The 23,749-nt window shown below is 36.1% G+C and overlaps 1 protein-coding gene across 1 annotated transcript in view; it reads left to right on the top strand.

Moving 5' to 3' along the window:
* Window positions 1-23,401, top strand: part of LRPPRC (leucine rich pentatricopeptide repeat containing) — a 77,869-nt gene extending 54,468 nt beyond the window's left edge. The window contains exons 28-38 of the mRNA XM_084901472.1: window positions 243-385; window positions 522-630; window positions 4,637-4,763; window positions 10,193-10,281; window positions 13,700-13,904; window positions 15,725-15,864; window positions 16,017-16,132; window positions 18,512-18,586; window positions 19,988-20,072; window positions 21,864-22,006; window positions 23,234-23,401. Coding sequence (XP_084757598.1) covers window positions 243-385; window positions 522-630; window positions 4,637-4,763; window positions 10,193-10,281; window positions 13,700-13,904; window positions 15,725-15,864; window positions 16,017-16,132; window positions 18,512-18,586; window positions 19,988-20,072; window positions 21,864-22,006; window positions 23,234-23,290 — 1,289 coding nt within the window. The 3' untranslated portion in view covers window positions 23,291-23,401. The remainder of the gene's footprint in view (window positions 1-242; window positions 386-521; window positions 631-4,636; window positions 4,764-10,192; window positions 10,282-13,699; window positions 13,905-15,724; window positions 15,865-16,016; window positions 16,133-18,511; window positions 18,587-19,987; window positions 20,073-21,863; window positions 22,007-23,233) is intronic.
* Window positions 23,402-23,749: the final 348 nt, after the last annotated feature.

The raw sequence follows: 23,749 nt of genomic DNA, 5'->3' as shown, positions 1-23,749 counted from the left end.
GTTTTTAATAGGTAAGGATTATCTATGGTTTAAAATTCAAAAGGTATACAGAAAAAAGTTGTTTATTTGTGGTTTTTGTTTTGTTTTGTTTTGTTTTACCTTGGTTCCACAATCACCCTGTTCCTTTCCTTGGAGTCAATGTTTGAAATAATGCTTCCTTCAGCATCAAATAGAAAGTCCTAAGTATTTTTATGAATTCTACTTAATATGTTCATTCATTTCTGTTTCATCAAATTTTGTAGAAATAAACAGTGACTGGCAAAGAGCTGATGCTGCCTGGAATAAAATGCAAGAAGAAAATATTATTCCTCGTGCAAAGACATTAAGATTATTAGCAGACATCCTTAGAAACAATAATCAGGAAGTTCCATTTGATGTACCTGAGGTAATTTGTTTTTAACTGTAAGAATAACAGACTTTCCTGTCAATATAACTTTAGGTCATACATTAGTCTATTTTTTTTACTGAAAAGATCACCATATTTGCTACTTTTTCTGTAACTAAATAATTTTGTTTTTAAGTTGTGGGAAGAGGATAAAAAAGATTCCCTGAATACTCCAGTATCATCACTTGAAGAAGTTCATTTGCAGAGAGATCTATTGAGTGCCTGCCAAAGGAAGAAAAGCAAAGGTAAGCATGTGCACTGGGGTGTTCTTTCTAATAGCAACATGGATCTAAGCCCAACAAATTAGAATGTTTATAGGATAGAGATGGAACTGTAATTGTATATATTAATTCTTATTTTTTTTAATTAATGAAAACATTTTGGGGCAATTGGGAAATTTTAAATATTGACTGAGTGGTAGGTAATATTAAGGAATTGCTCTCATTTTTGTTAGATATTATAATAATAATAATTATGATTTATAGGATTATGTCCTAAATTTGGAAATATATAATGACGTATTGACAGATGAAAGAAATCTAGGTTTTTGTAATTTATTTATTTACAAATACATTTTATTGATTTTAGAGAAGAAAGAAGAGGGAGAGATAGAAACATCAATGATTAGAGAGAATCATTGATTGGCTGCCTCCTGCATGCCCCCTACTGGGGACCGAGCCCACACCCCAGGCATGTGCCCTTGGCCAGAATCAAACCTGGGACCCTTCAGTCTGCAGGCCGATGCTCTATCCATTGAGCCAAACCAGCTAGAGCTGTAATTTATTTTAATTTAAAATAATTAAGCTATAAAAAAAACAAAGAGCAAATCTGGCAAAATGTTGATAATTATTACTATAGATAGGTGACGGATGTTTGGAGTTCATTACACTATTCTTTAGATTTTTCTGTACATTTGAAGTTTTTCATACTAAAAAGCTAAAATAGGTAAACATTTTTTTCAAAATTACTCTTTGAAAATAGCATCACGAAAATTTTTTGGTATATAAATTTTAATATATTTTTTGCTTTTCTTTATTTTTATTATTATTTTAAATATATTTTTATTGATTTCAGAGAGGAAGGGGGAGAGAGAGAGAGAAACATCAATGATGAGAATCATTGATTGGCTGCCTGCTGCACGCCCCCCACTGAGGATCAAGCTCGCAACCCAGCATGTGCCCTTCAGTCCACGGGCTGACTATCTCCACTGAGCCAAACCAGCTAGGGCTTTTTTGCTTTATTTGAAAGCAAAAAATCGTTAGGATGTTAACTACCCTAATCATATTGTGTGTTGAAGTAATTAACCAATATAGTAGTCTCCCTTCATGCGTGAGGAATGTGTCCCAAGACATCCAGTGGATACCTGATACCGCAATAGTACTGAACCCTTTATATAATATACTGTTTTTTCCTATCACACATACCTATGATAAAGTTTAATTTATAAATTAGGCAAGTAAGAAATTAACAACAATAACTAATCCTAATATATTAAAAGCCAGGGGCTGTCATGACCAAAACAACTGGAAGGATTACGGAACAGCAGGCTGCATAGGGCGACCAGGCTGGAAGGGGGGTTAGTGAGGGATGATCAAATGACTGAACAGCAGGCTGTGTGGGGCAATCAGGCTGGTGTGGGGGCAGTTGGGGGTGACCAGGCCACTGTGGGGGGCGCAGTTATGGGCGATCACGCAGAGGTGGTTAGGGGCGATCAGGCAGGCAGGCAGGCAGGTAAGCAGTTAGGAGCCAGCGGTCCCAGATTGTGAGAGGGATGTCTGACTGCCTATTTATGCCCAATCTCCGGGAGTTGGATATCCCCTAAGAGGCCCTTGACTGGAGAGAGTACAGGCTGGGATGAGGGGACCTCCCCCCTCCCATGCACGAATTTCATGCACTGAGCCTCTAGTAATAAAATAGAACAGTTATAACAATATATTATAATAAAAGTTATGTGAATGTCACATTATTAAGTAAAATAAGAGATACTTGAACACAAACAAGCACTGCAGAATGAGACAGATGATCTGATAATGGACATGGCAACTAAGTGACTAATGGGTGGGTAGCATATACAGCGTGGATACACTGGACAAAGGGATGATTCACAATCTGAGCAGGACAATGCACAATTTCATCTCACTACCCAGAGCAGTGCGCAATTTTCCATTCGATATATTTGGGCAGCAGTTGGCCGAGAAACTTTGAATAAGGAGCTTATTCAAATTTCATACATTTTATGTTTGTGTCACAAAATTTCTAGTTAAGTCAAGAAATTTAAAGGTTCTATAAATTTCTAAATTAATTTCTTTCTACTGACCAGAACAAAAAACTCAATATTAAAATGGAAAAAAAATCTGCTACATATTGGTTAAATTATCATAAATCTTACTTGAAAATCCACACAAAAACTGAAGGACGTAAAGATAATGGTACCATTTTATGGAGACAAACTAGCAAAATTAAAGGGAGCATAGTAATGCTTGATTTTGGGAGAGTACAAAAAAGTCTAAGTGAAAACAGCTGGCATGAAGTTGGCAAGCTTACATCAGAGGGCTCAAGATGGTCATAAAATTTTAAAGTAGTGACGGTAGAAGTAGGCATGCCTTCAGGGAAGTAAATAAAGAAACAGGGCTCATGACCTGCCTCCAACCATAGATACACTTACCTATTGGTTTTATCTTGTAAATTTTTTTCAGAGCTTTTGGTCTTTTTTCTTTTTTTTTTTTTTTTTTTTTTGTATATCTTGGATTTGAATGCTTAGCAAAATATGAATACCTTGAGAAGTGAATGCTTGCATTAGCACTTTATCAAATTTCTAATAGTTTGGTATACATAAAGGGATAGTGTGACTCTCATGTCAGAAGCGAACTGCGGTCAATGAGTTTGGTGTATTACAATGATGCTTTTTTTTTTTAACTACTGAAAATAATAAACAGCCATAGTAATTTATGTGACGACTACAATTTCTAGAAAACAGCTAGTAAGATTTTCTAGATTGTTTTATTGATCTTAAATATTCAAATCATACATATTATTTATTTTCATTCGACAAACTGGTGAACTGTTATATATGCTTGTTGGAGAGTCAACACTATTTGTATTACATCTTAACTTCTTAGCTCCCTTAAAAGGAAAACATATGCATTGTGTACTGAATGATAGTCTGCTCTTTTTTGGTTAAGATACAAATATTAATGCCATACCTTTGCTCTTTTGTTTTCTGTGAATTTGACTTGAAAGGATAATTCAGTTTTTGGTATGTCATTTTGATAGAGGGGCTAATGCAAATTCCCTAATTATAAATACAAGCCTGGTCTCTGCTTGTTTAGGAAATACTGAAATAGCTCGAAATGTTCTTGTGAGCGTTAGTAGGAAGTTCATTCCTAGCTATATGTTCTAGTATGTCCACAGAAGGTTGCGCCTCATAGTTCAGTTATGCCAGTCTTCATTGTGATTTGTTTATACACACCAGGGAGTGGATTGCAGTTTCAGTTGGATGTTTATAGCCAGGCAATTTTATTTCAGAAAAGTAAGTGACTGAAAAGTGTAGATACCTCTCCTTTGGTAACATCTTTTCATTCACTGACAGTTATTGTGAACAAGTGAAATAAAACTGTTAATCAGTCAAACAAATGTTGCTAGTTTACTTGTTAGATATCTGTATATCTGAAAATTGTATGTTTTTGTATAAGTCCTGTCGCAGCCAAATAATTTGATCTCCTAATTTTAGAATTATAGGCTATATTCACTTTAATGCTATTGTGTGGCAGTGTTAACCATTGTAACCACCCACTTATAGATTAAAGATTGCTTTAAAATGAGTCTTTTGCTCCCCTCAATCTAAATTATACCTCTGCTTTATTTGGACTTTGAGACACATTTTGCAGTTTACTTCACACTGGTATCTTTTGACACATTCAGAAGAGCTGTTTCTAATTTTAATGGCATGAAAATAATTCATTGACTTTTGATAGCGAATATGAAAGATAACTGGAGAAGGAGGCCCTTTCAGGCATCATCCATTTGGATTGGGTAGTAGTTTTCCAAACTCACTTTGTATTTTAAAGATTAGAAGAGAGATAGCATCTCCTTGCATCAGCAGTGTGAATGTCTCTGTAGAGTGGTTTCGTTGGTAAAATTTAAAAGAAACAAATATGTGGGTTTCGGGCTAGGTTTTCGGTTTTCTCCCCCCTCTTCTTTGCCACTTCAGATTGATGTCCTCTCATTTTTGTTGTTTTACTTTCTTCATAGATGCATATAATATTTTCCTGAAAGCACAAAAGCAAGATGTTTTGTTCGACAGTGAAACTTACAACAGTCTTATAAAAGTCCTGTTGATAAAGGAAAGCTTTACACAAGCAATGCAAGTGAAAAATTTGTAAGTATTAGTCCATTTATTATACCTCTTACTTTAAAAAATACCATCTGTAGCCAAGACCGGTTTGGCTCAATGGATAGAGCGTTGGCTTGGGGACTGAAAGGTCCCGGGTTCGATTCCAGTCAAGGGCATGTACCTTGGTTGCAGGCATATCCCCAGTAGGGGGTGTGCAGGAGGCAGCTGATCGATGACTCTCTCATCGATGTTTCTAACTCTCTATCTCTCTCCCTTCTCTCTGTAAAAAATCAATAAAAATATATTAAAAAAAAAATACCATCTGTTATTAAGGACCTTTCTTACTGTGTTGTAGTGGTTACTCAACTACCCACAAAAATCATATGAAGTGGTTTTCTACTTTTATGGGTTTTTAAACTTATCAATTATGCAACCTTTTCTGGCCCTGGGTAGTGCAATACCTTTTATTTATGTTGTGTAACCTCATTACTCATTGATGGTACCCATAGACAGAAAAGTAATTTATATCATGTTCTGTTTCTTTCTTTTTTTTTTTTAAATATATTTTATTGATTTTTTACAGAGAGGAAGGGAGAGAGATAGAGAGCCAGAAATGTCGATGAGAGAGAAACATCGACCAGCCGCCTCCTGCACATCCCCCACTGGAGATGTGCCCACAGCCAACGTACATGCCCTTGACCGGAATCGAACCCGGGACCTTTCAGTCCACAGACCGACGCTCTACCACTGAGCCAAACCGGTTTCGGCATGTTCAGTTTCTTGTTCAGCAGCTAGATCCACGCACCTTTTGTGGCAGGAGCAACCTGGCATAACGAAGGGTTTGATTCTTACTTGAAAGCTCTATGACCTTTGAAAAACTACCTCTCAATCTGAGCCTCAGTTTTTATTCTATGATGAGTGCATTATAGAATTTATTTACACTAAAGATTTCTGCTAGATATTGAAAGAGATTAGCAACGTAGAGAAAATATAGGTGCTGAACGAATTTTAAATACCTTTCCTCCCCCCTTCTGTTGTGGTTTTTGTATGAGTTTTATTTGTTCTTGGTCTGTTTGGTGGTGTTGGTATTGGTGGTGGTAGTAGTTTTGTCTCTCTGGCTAGTTCCCTAGATAAAAATACTCAGTCGCTAAGTAAATTACCTACTTGTAGAATACTCACTGTATCCTCAATTAGTGACTTGGAAAATTTGACAGTGAACAGCATCCTGTCATCTGTACCCATTGAATCATCAAGAGGGTGGAGGTTTTTTTCCTAAAATTACCTTTTCTCAGGAAATCATTATCAACAGTCTCTCCCGACACTACCCATTATAATCAATCAATGAATGAATGGCATTCTGGAGCAACAGTTAATTGGAAGGAAGGGGAGGCGGCAAAAATAGAGGAGCGTTTGTATTGACAGTTGGGTATGAAAAAGTGAGGAGATAGAAGCAAAGAAGAAACAGTTAAAAACTCTTAATCCTGAGGTTGGTTTAAAAGACCTCTAAAATACCTTTCAAAAGCACAGATTATAATTTTTATTTTAACCGGACTTGTTCTAGAACAGCGAACCTCCGGTTCTGGTAGCATAAAACGATTCCCTCCAGCCGAGGCTCTGATTCAGCTGATCAGCAGTCTGCACTTACTGAACACCCAGTGATCCGAGACTCACGTCTTAAACATTTTGGCCACATACCGTTAATACTGAATAGTACTAATATCTCACATGTATGTGTATCATGAAACATAAAGGAATGAAGGATAAGTTTTAAATAGAAAGGTTTCAACATTTTCTTGCCTCACCTGAGCATTCACACAGTGTGCATGCCTTTGCTGAAGACCATTTTCACAAGTAGTTTGTCAAACAAGTTTTAACCAGTTAGTGGGTCATGGAGTCTATTTAGTGGGACAGAACCAACATTTAAAAAAAAAATTAACTAGAATATAAAATAGCAAAGCACCTTATGTGCTGAAAATACTTTGTGAAAGTTTATTTTAATTACATGTGCATTTACATATCTATGCATTGGTATGTATTGTAAAAACTTGATCAAACAAGTATGCAAACTGCTGACCAAGAAGATGGTTATAAGCACAGCCCTTCTGTTTCCTCCAACTGTAAAATGTAAGTTATCTTTTTTCCTTCCCTCCCTCTCTAGATCTTGTGAAGCCTTTCTGTACTCTTATGGTCACTATTATCTTTGTATTATGCAGGATTCCATTATTACACTGCTACCTTTCTCGTGTAGCTGTGTGGGCCTAAGAGAATCCTAGATGCAAAGCCTTAGAATGCCCAGAGGCACCTGATCTGAGGATTTCATGCACATCCTTTCCCTTGAATGAATAAAACATTTTATTTGACTATGAAGAACTATGTTATGGGTTTGGTCTACATTGAAAATAACTGGACTGGAAATTCACAAGTGGAAGTTGTAGTTCCAGTCTCTAACTAATTAACTATGTTACTAAAGGATTGTCACCTAACTTCTCCGGATTCATTTCCTGGTTTATTGACAACATGAGGCCCTTCTAGCTCTGTATCCATGATTAGAGTAAAAAGTACTTGTTGCTTTGTTTTATAGGCATCTTTATTATAATATGGTGTAACCAAGTGAGCCACACCGTGAGAAGTAGTATCCCTTGCTCTTTTTCTGGTGCTATTACTCTCAATTAATGTTGTTATAATTACCTACACAATGCCACTTGTTCCGCCTTAGGAGCAATGGTTTTTCCTATGAACTAATAAATCTTTGGTTTTGCTATACTTTTGCTGTCACTAATGTGTTGCAGATTCACTTGACCTCTAATGAGATTTTTTCAGTTTTATTTACAAGGTCATTTAATCTTCCCCACTAGTAATAGAACCTTAAAAGTATTAGCAATAGCTGTCTTTAAAACTTTTAAAGAAAACAAAATGTTTTCACTTTTAGTTAGAATAACTTCTTTTCTTTATGTTTCAAATAAAACTAGATATAGTGAACTATTTTAAGAAAGAGGAAGTTCTTATTCAGTGAACAGGAGGGATATACATTATTGTTAACATGTCTGATGGCCCTGGATGGATGACTCTGGTGGTCAGAGTGTCATCCTGATATGCCAAGGTTGTAGGTGTAATCCGGGTCAGGGCGCATATAAGAATCAACCAATGAATGCATAAATGAATGGAACAAGTCAATGTCTGTCTGTCTCAAATCAGAAAATAAAAAAATTAATAAAAATAAAATACCTGGTAACATTAAACGGTATTCTTAGGAAATTTTTAGCAATAGCACTACTTTATCTTTCAAGAATAGCACTTTGTTTTCTCCTGTTCCTTCCAGCTTCTTATTTCATTCTGTCTAGAAATAGTGCTAAATAATTCACTGATGGTTTTTACTGGATTGGCCAGTTGTTGTTATCCAAAGTGAGATAAATTATAATCACCAACTAATGTTCTGGGTGTGTTATATAAGTGTAATCCTTAGACCTGTTGTCATTCTGAAATCTCTAAGATGAAACGCTCCCTACAATACTCTATCATCTTTGGTTAAGACATTAATTTTTGCAGTTGATTGTAAGTTAAAATATCTTTGCCCTTTTATCCTTTGTAGTTATTTCCTTTATTTTGGCAGTTCTAAAAATGAAAATGTCTAGAATTCTGTGTTGTTTGACCCAATAGCTACTGTAGCCATATGTGCTTGTTTAAATTTAAATTAATTAAAATTAAATATAATTATTTCCATCCCTCTAGCCACATGTGGCTAGTGGCTGCCCTGTTGGACAGCACGGATAAAAAACAATCCTATCATCACAGGAAGTTTGATTTGACAGCCCTGGACTAAATGGTTTTTTTTAAAAGGAAAGATCAAAACTATGGACAGAAGTAAACTTCTTTTATTGTATTGTATGAATGAGTCCAATTTAAAGATCTCTGCCAGTAACTTTTTGTAGTTATTTTTTCTTTTGCCAGTTTGGAATATACTTTGGATATGACTGATAACTTACACATAGGCAAAATATAAGTATTTGGTCTATACTGGAACTGAATAGAGTCTTTGTCTTCTTGTTTATTTCACTTTAATGTTTGTATTGAATAGGTAGCTTCCCAAGGTGGGAAGGAAAATGTTCTATGTTTTGAGGTCTTTGAAAGGTTTATAATTCACACTTGGTGTCCATTAAAAGAGAACTTTCGTTAACCTCGTGATTTTAATAAATTTTAGGTAGTATTTTCAAGTAAATATGGTATAATACATGTAATAATGTTGGCATAAGAAGTGAGCTTAATTTTAATAGCATCTACTGTTTATTTAATCATGTAAAGATTGAGAAAGTAAATCCTTTATTTTAGGCAGTTTATAGTGTGCAGGAATTGTTGACTTAAGAGCTTTGGCAGATGGTACAAAGGAAAGGAGTTAAACTGAGCAGTGGGTGCTCTGGTGGGATTAAGAGGATCGAATAAGAAAATCCTGCACCTCGGGGTGAGGGGGGCTGCAGGGGTGAACCCCAGAGGCTGGAAGTGACAGAGGATGGGCACATCACTGTGTCTTTGGAGGATTTTCTTGGGATTGACGAGAACAATTTAGCAGTGACCCTGCTGTTCTCGAAATCTGCCCACGTCGGCAGGCTGAGGTTGTTGGCAGCAAGATCATCACTGAGCTTGATAAGGCAAATGGCAGCAATTGCTTTTGCTCTTTTTGACCTGTGGAGATTTCCTAATCGGGCGGTGAGCCCTGCGGATACTGAAATTTCATCACAGGAGATGTACAAACATGTAGCAAACAGAAATCATCTCTGACTAGGGTTTGTTTGTTTTTTAAATCCTGTAGGTTTTAGTCATAAGTAAAGCACTGTTTTGCTCTTGGGTTTTAAAAAGTTGGGGGGGGGGGGTTTGTTTTAAATTTTTAAGTCCAGGATAAGATTGTTGTGTGATATTTTAAATTTTAATGTAACAATGGTTTTAGTTCTACAGGATGTTCACCTTTAAAAATTTGTATGAGGACAGCAAATTAAAAATTAATCAACCAAGTGATAGGAGGTTAGTTAGTAATATGCTTTAGTTTATGTTTAAAATATACAGTGCTGAAAATAAGCGTTCATTTTTGTTGCCGAAAGAATAGTTTTACATTTTATAATTATGGTGAATGTAGAAAAAAGAGGAAAAGGGATCCAGCTTAGGATACAGCAGAACAATGCAGGGCATGCAGTTATTTTAGTCATCTAATATGTCAGCATCTGAACCGATTGTTTAAAAAAATCTTGTACTTTGTTTCTTTTGTTGCTCATTTCCAACTTTGTCATCTGTCAGAATGCAAAAAAAAAATTATCCTTCTATAACCATTGACAGGATAACACAAAAGCTGTCTCCAGGTCGATATTTTGCAGCAATATTTTTAACATACGAACAGTAGTTTTTATAATTTCACCTTGGTGCTCAACCATTTATTATCGTATCAGAAGCATGTCAGTAATTCCTTTCTAAATGTCTGCTTCTTTTAGCGCCGAGACCCACATCAAGGGCTTCACACTGAACGATGCTGCCAACAGCTTCCTCATCATAACGCAAGTTAGGCGGGATTATTTGAAAGGTATGTCACAATGCTTGACCTTTACGTCACATTAATGCCTCTGCAGATTTTTCTTGTAACGCCCTTCGAATACTTGGATAAAGGAGTCCATTTAGCAAATTACCTGCTTATCAAGAGCCTTTTGTGGTAGCTGAGAGACGTAAATTACTGTACATGCATTTATAATACAGCTTGAATATGAATGTACTTGTCATTTGACCACTTAGTCCAGTTTCCATTCCATTTAACACAAGATGGGTTTTCTTAAGATGAATCACAGCTCTTCAGACATGCAAAATTTGTGTTCCAGAACGAGAGAAAGTACAGGCTTTCAAGTGCGTTAAAATTCACAGCACAAGTCACTTTGCTTTGGAAATTAACATACTTTACTTTAGAGCATCTAAAAACAATTCCCAGCAGTTGTTTCTTGCATATTGTATTGGTTGTGTGCGAGATAGCAAATGAGTTAAATTGAGTGTTAAATGTGTGGGATTGTGCACCAAATGATTATAATATTGATTTTTAAAACTTAATCTAATACTTTTTTAATAGTTCATAATACCATCGGTAATAAAATGTGGTGTTTGTTTGGAGTTTGGAATTTAGAGTTTTTAAATAAATATTAAGAGGATAATACCAGAAAGATATAGAGATGGCTTTGGGGAGGATGGGATAGCGGCCGCTTGTTTGGTAGAAGCTGTTTATGGGTTTGCCGAAGAATGGGTTTGCATCTGGAGGTCTTATGAATGAGCTCTCCCCAGGGGGGAAATGATGAACCTTAAAATTAGGTAGATGTCTTTTCATGGGTAGGTTTACATTTGAATTGTATTCAGTATAGGAACACCTTAGTTTTGCCAGTATGACAAAAGCCCACTTTGGAAATCTTTAAGGAAGATTGAAAAAAGCTCTTGAACTATTTGGTGTGTTACTTATTTCTTCCCTAGTCTGTAATAATGATGTTATTCCCCACTGGTGTGTTTATTAAATAATGTCATATCCCTCAGAGAAAGTTGCTCTCTGATTGTGTAGCGTTAATGTTGCCTGTAATACCTAAATGTGCTGATCTTTAGGCGTCTTCCTAATTGACTAGGATGCACTGTGTAAGATGATTTCTCCCTTTGTGAAATTTTCACCTCAGCGTTCCACAGGCAGGGCCAGCCTGCAGTCTTTCTGGACAGCCTTGAGTCATAATTAAGTGTTGGAGGGCTTGTTTTTAATATGTTAAAGGCTTTCATTTTCAAAAGAGGCTTTTTGTCATATTGGTATTTTAGTTTATATATATCTGTAGGCACGAAGATAAGAATAAAATACTTTTAATTTCAAGGGATTAAATTTTTTTTTTTTTTTAGCAGAACCTGAACTGAATTTAACTTGACTGCTACCCCCTACTTGTATGTGAGATACCCTGGAGAAACCATAAGAAACTTTGACTTGTAATTTTCACATCTCAGCTGTTCAGTTGAACTGGAAGTTGGCTGAGAGCAGGAGCCATGAGCCACCTCCTGTGCCTCAACACAGACTTACTTATTGTTAAAATGACATGGGCAAGGGTGGGGATGGTGTTGGCACTGCCCCCATGTCTTTATTTTGCTCTGTGACTGAGCTCCCAATTTAAAAAACCCTCTTCTCTCTTTTACATTTCTTTTTCTCAATCCCATCTAGAACAGGAAGAAAAATAAAGCCAATTCAATTTTAATCTAATTTTATAAGTGAATACAGTTTTGGAATATTAATAGCTGATACATGTTACCTTTGCAATACAATCAGTATGACTAATAAATTAGGTGAGAGTGAAAAGGAACAGGTGTATAGGTACCGGTTTTTATTGTCTCTTAAGTCATAAACAGTAGAGAAGGCAGGTGCTGGGAATATGATTTAGGTCCTAAGGTCCTATACTCCTTGAGGGTAGACATCAGGTGAACTCTTCTCCTCGATCCTCCACTCTGTTATGCACCTGTGCATCCACTGATGCAGGTTCTACGCTGGTTAGGTCCCTGGGTTAGTGTCTAGCAATATGACCCTTGGGCAAATTATTAAACTCTCTGCCTCTGTTTCTCACTTGTAAAATTGGTACTTGGGTAGTTGTGAGTGTAGTTGCTTACTACTGTGCCTAGCATGTAGTAAAAGCTCAATAAATGCAGGTTACTATCATCGTCATCATTATCTTATTTTTGTTTTAATTTTAATTCACTGGTGGAAAAAGCTCCCTTAGCTGACAATATTCTTGGTTAATAAAAATATCCTGGAATTATCTGGGTATGACCACCAGTTAAAAAGATGTTATCAAGCTTATTTTGTATAAATTATATTAACATTTTTTGTTACCTATATGTACATACTTATAAAATTTTATTGAATATGCCTTTTAAACTACCGGTTTCCTCTTTTCCCCATTTGAGAATCACTGGCATTTGGAGTTATTATAAATTGTTTATTCGGTAATAAACACAGAATCCATTGTCTTTTCACTATATCACTTGTAATAGACTTTAATTATTATTCTTTCCCCATTCTTCTATAAAAGAAATGTTCTCCTTATTTGGAAAGCTGCTTTGAAAGTCTTAGTTTTGTCTATGTTACAGTAATTGCTGTAAGCTGTGAAGGTTTTTTTTTTTTTTTTTTTTTTTTTAGTACCAGTAGTAGTGTTAATTGTTATGCTAAGTATTATATTTTCCCTCAATCCACCACTTGATTTAATATAATGATTTCACTACACTTGCACGAGTCAGTAAATCAAAAGGATGTTTCAAATTTATCCATAATCAGGTACTTAAGAAAAAAAATTCCTGGGGCTATATCTATGGGAATCTGATGAGTTTTTATCTTCTTAGAAAAATGAGAGCAAGAATCTACCTGCAACATATTTTTCAGTAGTGTAAAATAAATTTGCTAGTGTGAAAGTTGAATGTTTCAGTTTGGCTGTTTTTGCATAATTGATCCTGTTTGAACTAGAAAAAGATACTGTTTTCCAGAAAGAACCTTTGGAATATTAGAAGATTTGATAATCATCTAATTTTTGAGTATAATAAAGTCTGGGGAAGTATAAATACTAGTATAGTAGAAATTATGTATTTTTGGAAACTTCATTCTTTAACATTCTTATTTATATATCCCTCTGAACTTGTCAACTTCCTTGAATTGACAAAATGTTTTCTCAGAATGGTACCCACATTCTTTCAATATCGTTTGTATTTTCTGTGACTTAAAGAAGACATTTCTCTGGTCTCTGTCTTATAGGTAGTCCAAAAAATTGTTTTGTTTTGTTTTGTTTTTTAGGTTTTTTATAAAGTGTTAATATTTTTTGTAATCTAGGATAAATTATTCATAGCTTTTTGTCTATAGCCACTTGGTACTTGTATTTAAAAGCTGGTTTTCAAAGTGCATTAAAGTCATTATGGTTAATACAAGAAAAACTCTGTCACCTGCTCTTCTGTTGCAGAGGCTCTCACAATGCTGAAGAAGGCCTTGGAGCAGGGGCAGACACCTTCCAAGCTGGCAGTGACCCGCCTGATTCAGGCGTGTGCTTTGAAGGGTGATTTAGAAAGCATACAAGCAATTCAGAAAATGGTAAATGGACTCGAAGAGGTGATTGGACTTTCAAATATGGTTTTCATCAATAACATTGCTTTGGCACAAATAAAGAGGTGAGTATTTTCAAGCTTGCTTTTTCTCCATCAGATGCTGAGAGGAGCATTACCTCTAATATTACCTTTTAAAACTTTTTAAAGCTATTAGAAACCACATCAACTAAAGAGGAAATGTGGATGCTAGTTGCTGATCATTCCCTAACTGTTTGGGAACACTTTATTATATATTATGGAATGTGTGGTAGCTTTAAATTAAATCAGAATAAAAAACATTTATCAAATTTGTAAAATTTGTTTCACAGTTGCAAACTGTTCTCATTCATTCAGGCCAGGCCCTTGGGGAAACATGTTGTTACAGAAGTGAAAAATGAATTCATTGAGGGCGACAGTCTACTACCCTGTTTCCCCGAAAATAAGACAGTGTCTTATATTAATTTTTTCTCCCAAAGTTGCGCTAGGTCTTATTTTCAGGGGATGTCTTATCTTTCCATGCGCTAGGTCTTATTTTCGGAGGATGTCTTATTTTCAGGGAAACACGGTATAACATTGTGAAACAGAGGGCCCAACAAGCTTGTCTGAAATAGGAGTTTCTCTTTTCCCACCCTCCTACCATCCACCCTGTCATTACAGCTCCACAAAAAAGGAGGTGTAAAGAGGTGATTCTCTTACCACCAATACTAGATTCCTTGTGCGAATCGCCACTGTAGACAGAAGTAACTTGATTTTTATTAACTCTCTCAAGTTCAAAATTCATGGGGATAATTATGGAACTGACCTCTTTTAGGCCTTTAGAAAGAAATGTTCTTTAGTAGTTAATCTTACATATATTTAATGGGTTATGATACTAAAATGTAATGTTTGTGTTTTTTTTGTTTCTATATCTTTGGACAGAGAAGTTGTGTTTTGATTTCTCTTTTAAAACTATTTCCCCAACAGAACTTTAAACTTTTCCCTTTAATGAGAAAATGCGATTATGTTAAGTTCAAGGAAATTTATCCAAGTAAGAGCAGATGAATTTTTAAAAGTTATCATATAAACACAGTTTTATATGATGTGGAGAATATGTTTTTATTTACTAGTGAATAATTTTTTCTAGCTAAGACCGTAAGAAAAATTTATTGTAATGGGTGTTCATTTTTAGTTAGAGAATTCTTATGTTTTAGGTAATAATTTCAACATAAATATTAGAATGCCATAACTATAAAATAGCAACTAAAGAGTACTTTACCCAAAAAGTTATAAAGATATTTTTTTTTTACTGTAACTTGTTAAATAAGGCCATGTAATTGAATTTTTAATGTAAAGTGTGAAGATACTTTTTCTGATAATTTTAGTATAAATTGAATATTTTATACTAATACCTGAGAGAGAGAAAAATCATTGTGACTATCGGTTGAGAGATTTGAAAGTACACCTTTTAAAGACATCATCAACATCTTTAAGAATCCGGAGATGGTACATACTAACTTTACTTAATGCAATAGTGACCATTGTACATTATATAGCCAAAATTGTAGCACTTATACAAGTTTTTTTATTTTATATCCAAAGAACTACAAAATCAAATTAAATATTTAAGATACAATTTTTAAAAGTTATAATGCTTGTATATATAGTAGTTTGATTTTGTCTCTCGAGCAGTGTTTTCAAATAAGCAACTACTTTTAATTATTGTAGCATAAATCACCTAGGGATTGTTTTTGCTACCAAAGTGTGATTGGGTTCAACTTGCACAGTGTTTTTTCTGGTTAATATGAATATATTTCCTTTTTCCCCCTAAGCATTTGCATGTGTGAATTCCAAGGTAAGTTCTCCTATGAAAACTACCTGAAATATTAATACAAGAGCAAATATTTCTTTATATCTTTCTTTTACAGCAATAACGTAGATGTTGCAATAGAAAACATTGAAAATATGCTTACTTCAGGGAATCAAACCACGGAAACCCAGTATTTTGGTTTGGCGTACTTATTCAGAAAAGTAATAGAGGAGCAGTTGGAATCGGCACTTGAAAAGAGTAAGTTAGCTATTTTTTGCTTTTAAAAAAAAGAACAGAAAACAAATATATACACAGAAAAGAACCACATTTTCTCTCTAGTGAGGCTGGACCGAATTTCTCTGGTGGATGGTTTAAGTGAGAGATTTTTCTCCCGTCATTTTTTTTTTCAGTAAGCATCATGGCAGAGAGACTGGCCAATCAGTTTGCCGTATACAAACCTGTCACCGACCTTTTCCTTCAGCTCGTGGATTCGGGCAAGGTGGATGATGCCAAAGCTCTCCTACAGGTAATGACCCACACACATGGAGCAGTGGGGCTCATGGCTCATCAGAAGTAAATTGAGAAATTACGTGACACAAGTGTGTGGTAGAATATGAATGGCATTGTGGTGCTGCTAGCACGTTTAAGTTCATTGTGAGTCAAGGTTGCATGATAAGGACTGGATTGTGAATTGTTGGATGCTGTGCCAAATCAGATTGGAAATGTCCTTGGGTTTTAGAGGGGAGGGGGGCAGAGGGAAGATTTGTTTTTGATGAAATGATTTAAAGACAAATGTTTCTCTACAGATAGGTAACTATTCCTTTGATTTCCTACTTTAATTTCTCTAATGATCTAAAGACTGTGCATTACCATGGCAACACAGTTTGCAAACAAAAAGTAGGAAATGTTTGCTTTTCAAGTACCGCTTCCACTTGAATACTCAAACATTTTCAGTGCCTTATTCAGAGTTTATTAAGAGTTGAATTTGCTTTCTATTCACTTGTGTGTCACAGACACATTAAACGACAAATGCAGGTCTCTGTGGCCCAGACTCTCAGTTAAATTAGCAACCTTCCGGGAAGGAGACAACTGCCTTCCTGCTATTTGAGCAGCACTAAATATCAAGCTGCTCCAAGCGGGGACGGTGGGTGATGGGGCTGCCGCTGGTAGTGTACACAAACAGGCTCCGCTGCGGAGCCCCTTCCCAGCGGGCGGCAGTCAAACAGACACCGCGATCCTGCCAGCGGCGGGTTTGTGTAGACTCCGTGTCACATTGAGGTCTGGGGCCGGTTTCTGATGGTAAATAATATTCTATTCACCTACATTTTTAACTAGTAGAGAGGGATGATAAAACGACTCGTTTACCAGAGCTCTAGTTTCAGTCCTTCAAGTTCTTCTAGTTTGAGAGTAGAATCCAAGCCATTTTTAAAAGGTATGCCTGAGAAATATGTCTGTGTTAACAGTTTTGTAAAAAGTATAAATTGGCACTGTGTCTAAGACTTTTGTACTTCCTTTTCTGGCCAGAGAGAAATTTCAGTTAATTGAAAATTCTATTCTTTGGTTTGGTTTCTTTACCTTAAAAAAAAAAAAACACACACACAAAAAAAAACACACAACAAAACAGAAAAGGAAGTTTGTGATAGGGATTTCAGGAATTTTCTAGTTTTCCTGCCTTTAGTATTTCAGATTCTCTCTTAAAAGAAATAAACTCGAATGCTTTATCTTTGTGTGTACATTTCTCAGTGTATCTACTAGGAGTATTTGCATATCTAATTATACATGTGGTTGTATTTGTTAAATTTAACATAGTATTTTGATGGTTCTCTAGAAGTGTGGCGCTCGTTATTTTTTCTGCCAGCCTGTTCTGAGCCGGAATCTTTCAAGGCTCTTAGCACCTGGGCGGAGCCTGCTGCCCTCGGAGCACATTCAGCCAGAGCGGCCTGCCCAGCAGCTCTTGGTGACCGCTGAGTGTTCTGCATCTTTTCGTTTTCATCCCTCAGTAGACTGAGGTTTCCGATGATAAAGCCTTTACCCATCCTTTACCTGCTTGTCAAACAGTAAAAGATTATTCTCACTGTGCCGAAGAATACTTTATTCACGGATGTCGAAAACATCAGTTTATAATGTAAATGTTCTGTGTGCCCCCAAAAGTTCTTTTTATACTTTTCGTTTTAGTATTGACAATGTTTTAAAGCTTTGAAAGAGGAATGAGCTTTTAGAAACTTAAGGAATGACATCTATGAAGAGTATAAACTAAAATATTGTCTTGCCAAATTTGATTTTACTGTTGCATCTAAGATCCGGTAGACACTTGATTTATGTGGTCTGTCACATAAACTTTTTTTTTTTTTTGGTTTAACTTTTGTGTCTTTCTCAAGCACTGGCTGTCGCAATGAAAGCCTTTTATAAAATAGAGAGATTGAAATCAGTCCTTTTGTATGCATAAGTGTAGGTAATTATACTTTAAAGAGAACTTGCTTTGTACATTTTAATTTTTATAAAGAAACGAGCAGTTATCTCCCTGACACCTTATTAAATGTATAATTAACCTTATGATCCCTAGCTCACTTGTGAATGCTTGGCAGTATAATTGGAGAGGAGCAGTGTTTCTTTTTTTCCTCTTTCTTTGCAGTCCTAAACCTTGTTCTGTGGTTGTTGAAGCACTAGTTTAATTTCTCCCTTGTCTTTTTAAACAAACTTTTATACTTGCAGAGCCAAGGGTAGCATTCACAAAAACTTGACATGGTTCTTTTTTCTTGCCTTAAAAATATTGGTCTACCACTAGGCCTTCCTATTAGTAATGATACATTACTGTATTATTGTGAACTTTCTTAATTGGAAATAATTGCCTTGGTCTGCTTGTTTATCAGAAATCTTCACTTACTGATACTATTTCAATTTTTAGAGATGTGGTGCAATTGCTGAGCAAACCCCAATTTTCGTGGCGTTCTTTATGAGGAGTTCCCAGAAGCCAGGAAAGGTACTGTGCTGAACTTGCTAACTATAAGCCAATCTTGTTGCTTCAAGGCCTGATCTAAAAACCTGAAGATCGAAGACTTTACTTGTCTATACTTGGTTACATAAATGTTGACAAAAAGTTGGTGTGGCTCCTTAGTTGAACTGGAAACGCAAAACAAGTTCATGCAGTGAACGCTCCACGCACATAGTATGCATTGGGAGCCCCCAGGAAGGGCCCAGAGAAACAGGAGATAAAAACCCTGTTGCTTAGGTCACTTGGGACGTGTAACAGTGTGCAGAAACATTCCCCGCCTCACCAGGCCATTTTTTACCATTTTTAACCATCTGGTAGTTTAGCCTTTTGGCCTTAAAACCCGGTATGTGCCAAAAATTAATGTTTTCAATTTGTGCACTTACCTTATGTACACTAAGAGATTCATGCATGGTGCGTAGAACAGAACCAAGTCCTATTTTTGATTTAAAAAAAAAAAATAAAAAAAAATAAAAGCACATTTCCAAAAAAAAAATTATTTAGATCTGATTTTACTGTTGAGCACCGGGAACCCCATTCTTAGTTTATTTGGGCACATTATGAAGTTTCACATTGAGTGCCAATTATAATGTTTGTTTTATTGTGAAACATTTAGGTTGTTTCCAGTCTGAGAGGTCTAAGATTGCCTTAATTTCTACACACTTCTCACACACACAAACACACACACACTCTTTAAAAAAAAAAAATTGTTTTTATCTAATTGCAAATTTTTGGTATATTTTTATTGATTTCAGAGAGAGAGAGAGAGAGAGAGAGATGCATAAACATTATTGATGAGAAAGAATCATTGATTAGCTGCCTCCTGCATACTCTACCCTAGGAATCAAGCCTGCAACCCGGGCTTGTGTCCTGACTGGGAATTGAACCTAGGCCTCCTGATTCATAGTTCGATGCTTAACCACTGAGCCATGCCAGCCAGGCAATATTGCTTTTTTGTATTTTATTTATTTATTTACAAACTTAAGCTAGCAAATAAAATTACGACTTGCTTATTTTTTAAATTTCTTTATTGATTAAGGTATCGCATATTTATCCTCATCCCCCCCATTCCCATCCCAAACCCTTCCCCATGCATGCGCGCCCCCCCCCTCCCCTCCTGTTGTCCTGACCACTGGTTAGGCTCATATGCATGCACACAAGTCCTTTGATTGATTTCTCCCCCTTATCCCCACCCTCCCCACGACTTGCTTATTATGATGCTTGCTTTCTTGCAATAGTCTAGAACTGAAACCAGCCTGTATACAGAAGGGCAATAGTCTATTAAATTGAGTAGGCAGTTCTATTGTAATTATTGTCAAGATTCTGTGATTTAATATTTATATATCAGTGTTTTATTTCACAGTTCTTCTCACTTCTATTTTAATATCCTAGACATCAATATTGAGATCTTTAATAGAACTGATTCCTGAATTAATTGAAAAAGAAGAAATATACACTTCCATCATGAAAAGCTGTAGTAAGTAGTTTAACCTGACTATATTATTTAAGTGATTTAAATATTTATAATATAGTATCCCGGGCTCCTGGGAAGTCCACTTGTGTTTACATAGTGGGAACCAATCCAGTCTCCCCAAGGCCCTGCCACCTGAAACATCGCATGAAATAGGCACATACTTGAGACTACCACTTGCCTTGCCTTCTTGCTCCTTCAGTACCCTCCTTGCTTACCGAGGCCTTTGAAATAATAGGCCCTTTACCAAAAAGTGGGCTCCAAATGTCACTTAAGTCACAGTTGAAATTCCTGTCCTTTAGGCAGTTTCCTGATTGCCTGCCCATCACATATGAGAGGGAACTAGTCTAAAGTTACCTCAGTAATCAAAATACACAGTAGCATTTCTAAGTTTAGATCACCTACCCATCTGCTAACCACCGATTTGCTCACTGAGGCAGGAGGTAAATAAATAACTGCTTTTTTTATTTTATTGTTGGCAGGACAACAGATTGCAATCAGAATTAGTAAACTGGTTCTCCGGTTTTCCACCCTTGTCAGGAGAACATGAAGTATTTTAAAAGAGAGCTATTATCACAAACCTTCTCAGAGTTCCATTGGCAGATATTAAATAATAACTAAGTAACATGAAATAGAGTCAGACAGCATCAAACTATTAAATTGTGTGATGCCGCTTGGGAATCGGGAGGGAGAAGAAGCAGGGAGACCAGGAAGTGGTGAAAGGGAAGATGAGAGCTTTCTGAGCGGCTTTCTGGAAGATGAGCCCTTGGCACGGCAAGGAAAGGATTGGCACAGGAGATTGAGTTCACCCCGCCTTTCCAAGATCTGTTCAGACACAGTGAGAGCTGGTGCATCATCACCCTTGCTCCCTTTTGGGTGATCCTTGGGTTGACTCCTAAACTTCTCATGTCCATTCTGGAGGCCCGCCCTGGAGCTGCCATGTTGGGGTTGTTTATAGAACATTAGAGTAGGATGAGAGGGTTGTTAAGTGCTTAGAGGTTAACAGTTACCAGCAGCTAATAACTGAGCCCCTATAATCTTAGCAGTAAATGTAAAAGGAAAACTTCTGCAAATCAGCCCAGGTGGAGGGCCAGCTAACCCTAGCTCCTGGGCTACTCACTCACCCACCTTTAAGTGAAATAGTAGTGTAACTTGTTAATAGGTAGATGTATATAGCTTTTCATGTGGATTGATTTTGTATGGATTTTTTTTGTCATTGTAGCTAACTGTACTCTTCACATTTGCTTATTTTATAACAGAAGACTGTATTGAAAGTCTTTTTGATGTTGTTTAGCTGATGATCTTGATACTGATGTAGATAAAGATTCTTCATAATTTGCATGTCCCTCACCATGACAATTCCTGAATTACATTGATTTCAGAATATGGTTTTAAGCAGAAGAGATTTGAATGGTGTGTGCTTACTCTGTAGTTGAGGGTTTCAGTTTGTAGTCACTTTTACAATCATGGATCTTTTAAAATAGTCGTATTTGTCATTTTCCTTCTCTTTTGTGGTGACTGAAAGTTACTACACTATGTTTATTTCAAACACCTCAACCTTCCATACCCATGTATAAACACCTACACACATACAAGCACACACTCAGTGAATGAGAGATGTGGGGAAGGAGTAAGGGTGCTTATAGATTCCGAATGTGGCTTTTGCTAACAATAGTTTAGTATTCATTTGGGATAAAGCAATCCAGGTAGGAAGACAGGAGTCCCTGAATAGCCAAGTGTTTTGGGAAAAGAGGAATTCAGGTTGTGTTTATCTGTGACTAACATCTTTTTCTTTAGGCGTGAGCAGAGATGTCCCGTCTGCCAAAGCACTGTATGAAGATTTGATTGCAAAGAACATAAAACTGGATAATCTGTTTCTAAAACGTTATGCAGTTTTGCTGAAGAATGCTGGAGAGCCTGTCCCTTTCCCTGAGCCCCCTGTGAGTATTTCTTAAGAGGGGAAAAAAATCACCTCTACAGATTTATGAACACTTCACAATAATGTGTAAAAAAATGAATAGTTAATTACATGAGGATTAGATCTCTGTGGAAAACCCTCAGGGGATGGTTTCGAGAACTGAACCTTCATACATCGGGCACGGGCTGTGGGATAGCGTAACCCTCTGGGAGTGTGGTTTAAAATACAAGGTCAGTTTCAGACTTTCAACTATAGTTATGAATTTATCAAATGTCCTTAGGGTGGTTTTCTCATTATTTCAACTTGAAATAGCATTTCATAACCTATATTGCAATAGCCTAGGGTATTATAGGACTGTTAATTGCTTATTCAATTTAAATACGTTTGTTTTTATTTCTTCACTTAGGACATTTTTTATTGAGATATAATTGGCATTATATTAGCTTCAAGTATACAATGTAATTATTTGATACTTGTATGTATTGCAAAATGACACTACAATAAGTCCAGTTAATATCCATCACCATATGTAGTAACAACATTTTTTTCTTGTGATGAGAACTTTTGAAGAGCCACTCTGCTAGCTACTTTTACATATGCAGTACAGAATTATTAACTAATAAGCGCCATGCTGTATATCACATCCCCATGACTTACTGGCTCTATAGCTGGAAATGTGTTCCTTTGACCCCCTTCACCCATTTCATCCCTCACCTCTTCTCAGGCAACCACCAGTCTTTTTTGGATGAGCTCTGTTTTCTATCTTGTTAGTTAGATTCTACATATAAGTGAGATTTTATTGTATTTATCTTTTTCTGACTGACTTCTCTTAGTACAATGCCTGCAGGGTCCATCTATATTGTTGCAAATGGCAAGATTTCATTCTTCTTAATGGTTGAGTTATATTCCACTGGTGTGTATAGCACACCTTTTTTATCCATCCATTCATTGATGGACATTTAAGTTATTTCTATGCCTTGGCTATTGTTTTTTATTGTTCTATTTAACAAGAGGAATCGTAAGCAATATTTCTTTTTATTGTGTCATTGAACTGAAAGCCACACACCATGTTTACTTCAAACACCACAATTGTCCATACTCCTGGTGCTAGCGTTTGCTCTGAATCTGGGGCTGATGATTTCATGAAACAAAGTGCTGCCAATTTGCAGTATTTTGTGATTTTTTAAGTTTTGTGCTATCACCTCTTGCTAGTAAATCTTACCTTCCCTTCCTTTTTATATCTCAACAGGAAAGCTTTGAATTTTATGCAAAGCAGCTAAAGGAATTAAGGGAAACCCCTTTGTGAAGCAAGCACTCACTACTTTGTTTTTTGTGTATTTGTGATTCTGTGTCTAAAATGTTATTTTTTAAATGTATTTGAGAGGACAAAAATAAATAAATGAAAAGTTAATCTGTTTATGTGCTTGTATTTATTGGTAATATGGGATATGATATATACAGCATCTCATTGGCAATAGCTGTGTGTACTTGGTCACCGGACTTTTTTGGGTTTGCCTACAACATAAATCCGTGGCATTTTCTTTGAGGCTCCTGATGTATGTATGAAGCCATAATTTTTCAGGGTCTTCTTCCAATTGACTCTTCTTCCAGCCCTGTACTCAGTTTCATTTATTATTTCCATTAAAAGGTTGTCCCTTTATTGAGGATGTACTAGTTAATATTGTTTATCTGAAGAAGGTTAGAACTGCACAGAATGGCATTCAGTGAGCTTTCTAATGTTCAATATTCTATGATATATCAATTC

This window comes from Pipistrellus hanaki (genome assembly GCF_964339955.1).
Source record: "Pipistrellus hanaki genome assembly, chromosome: 12".
NCBI classification, from domain to species: Eukaryota; Metazoa; Chordata; class Mammalia; order Chiroptera; family Vespertilionidae; genus Pipistrellus; species Pipistrellus hanaki.
This window is presented reverse-complemented; position numbering and strand designations above follow the sequence as displayed.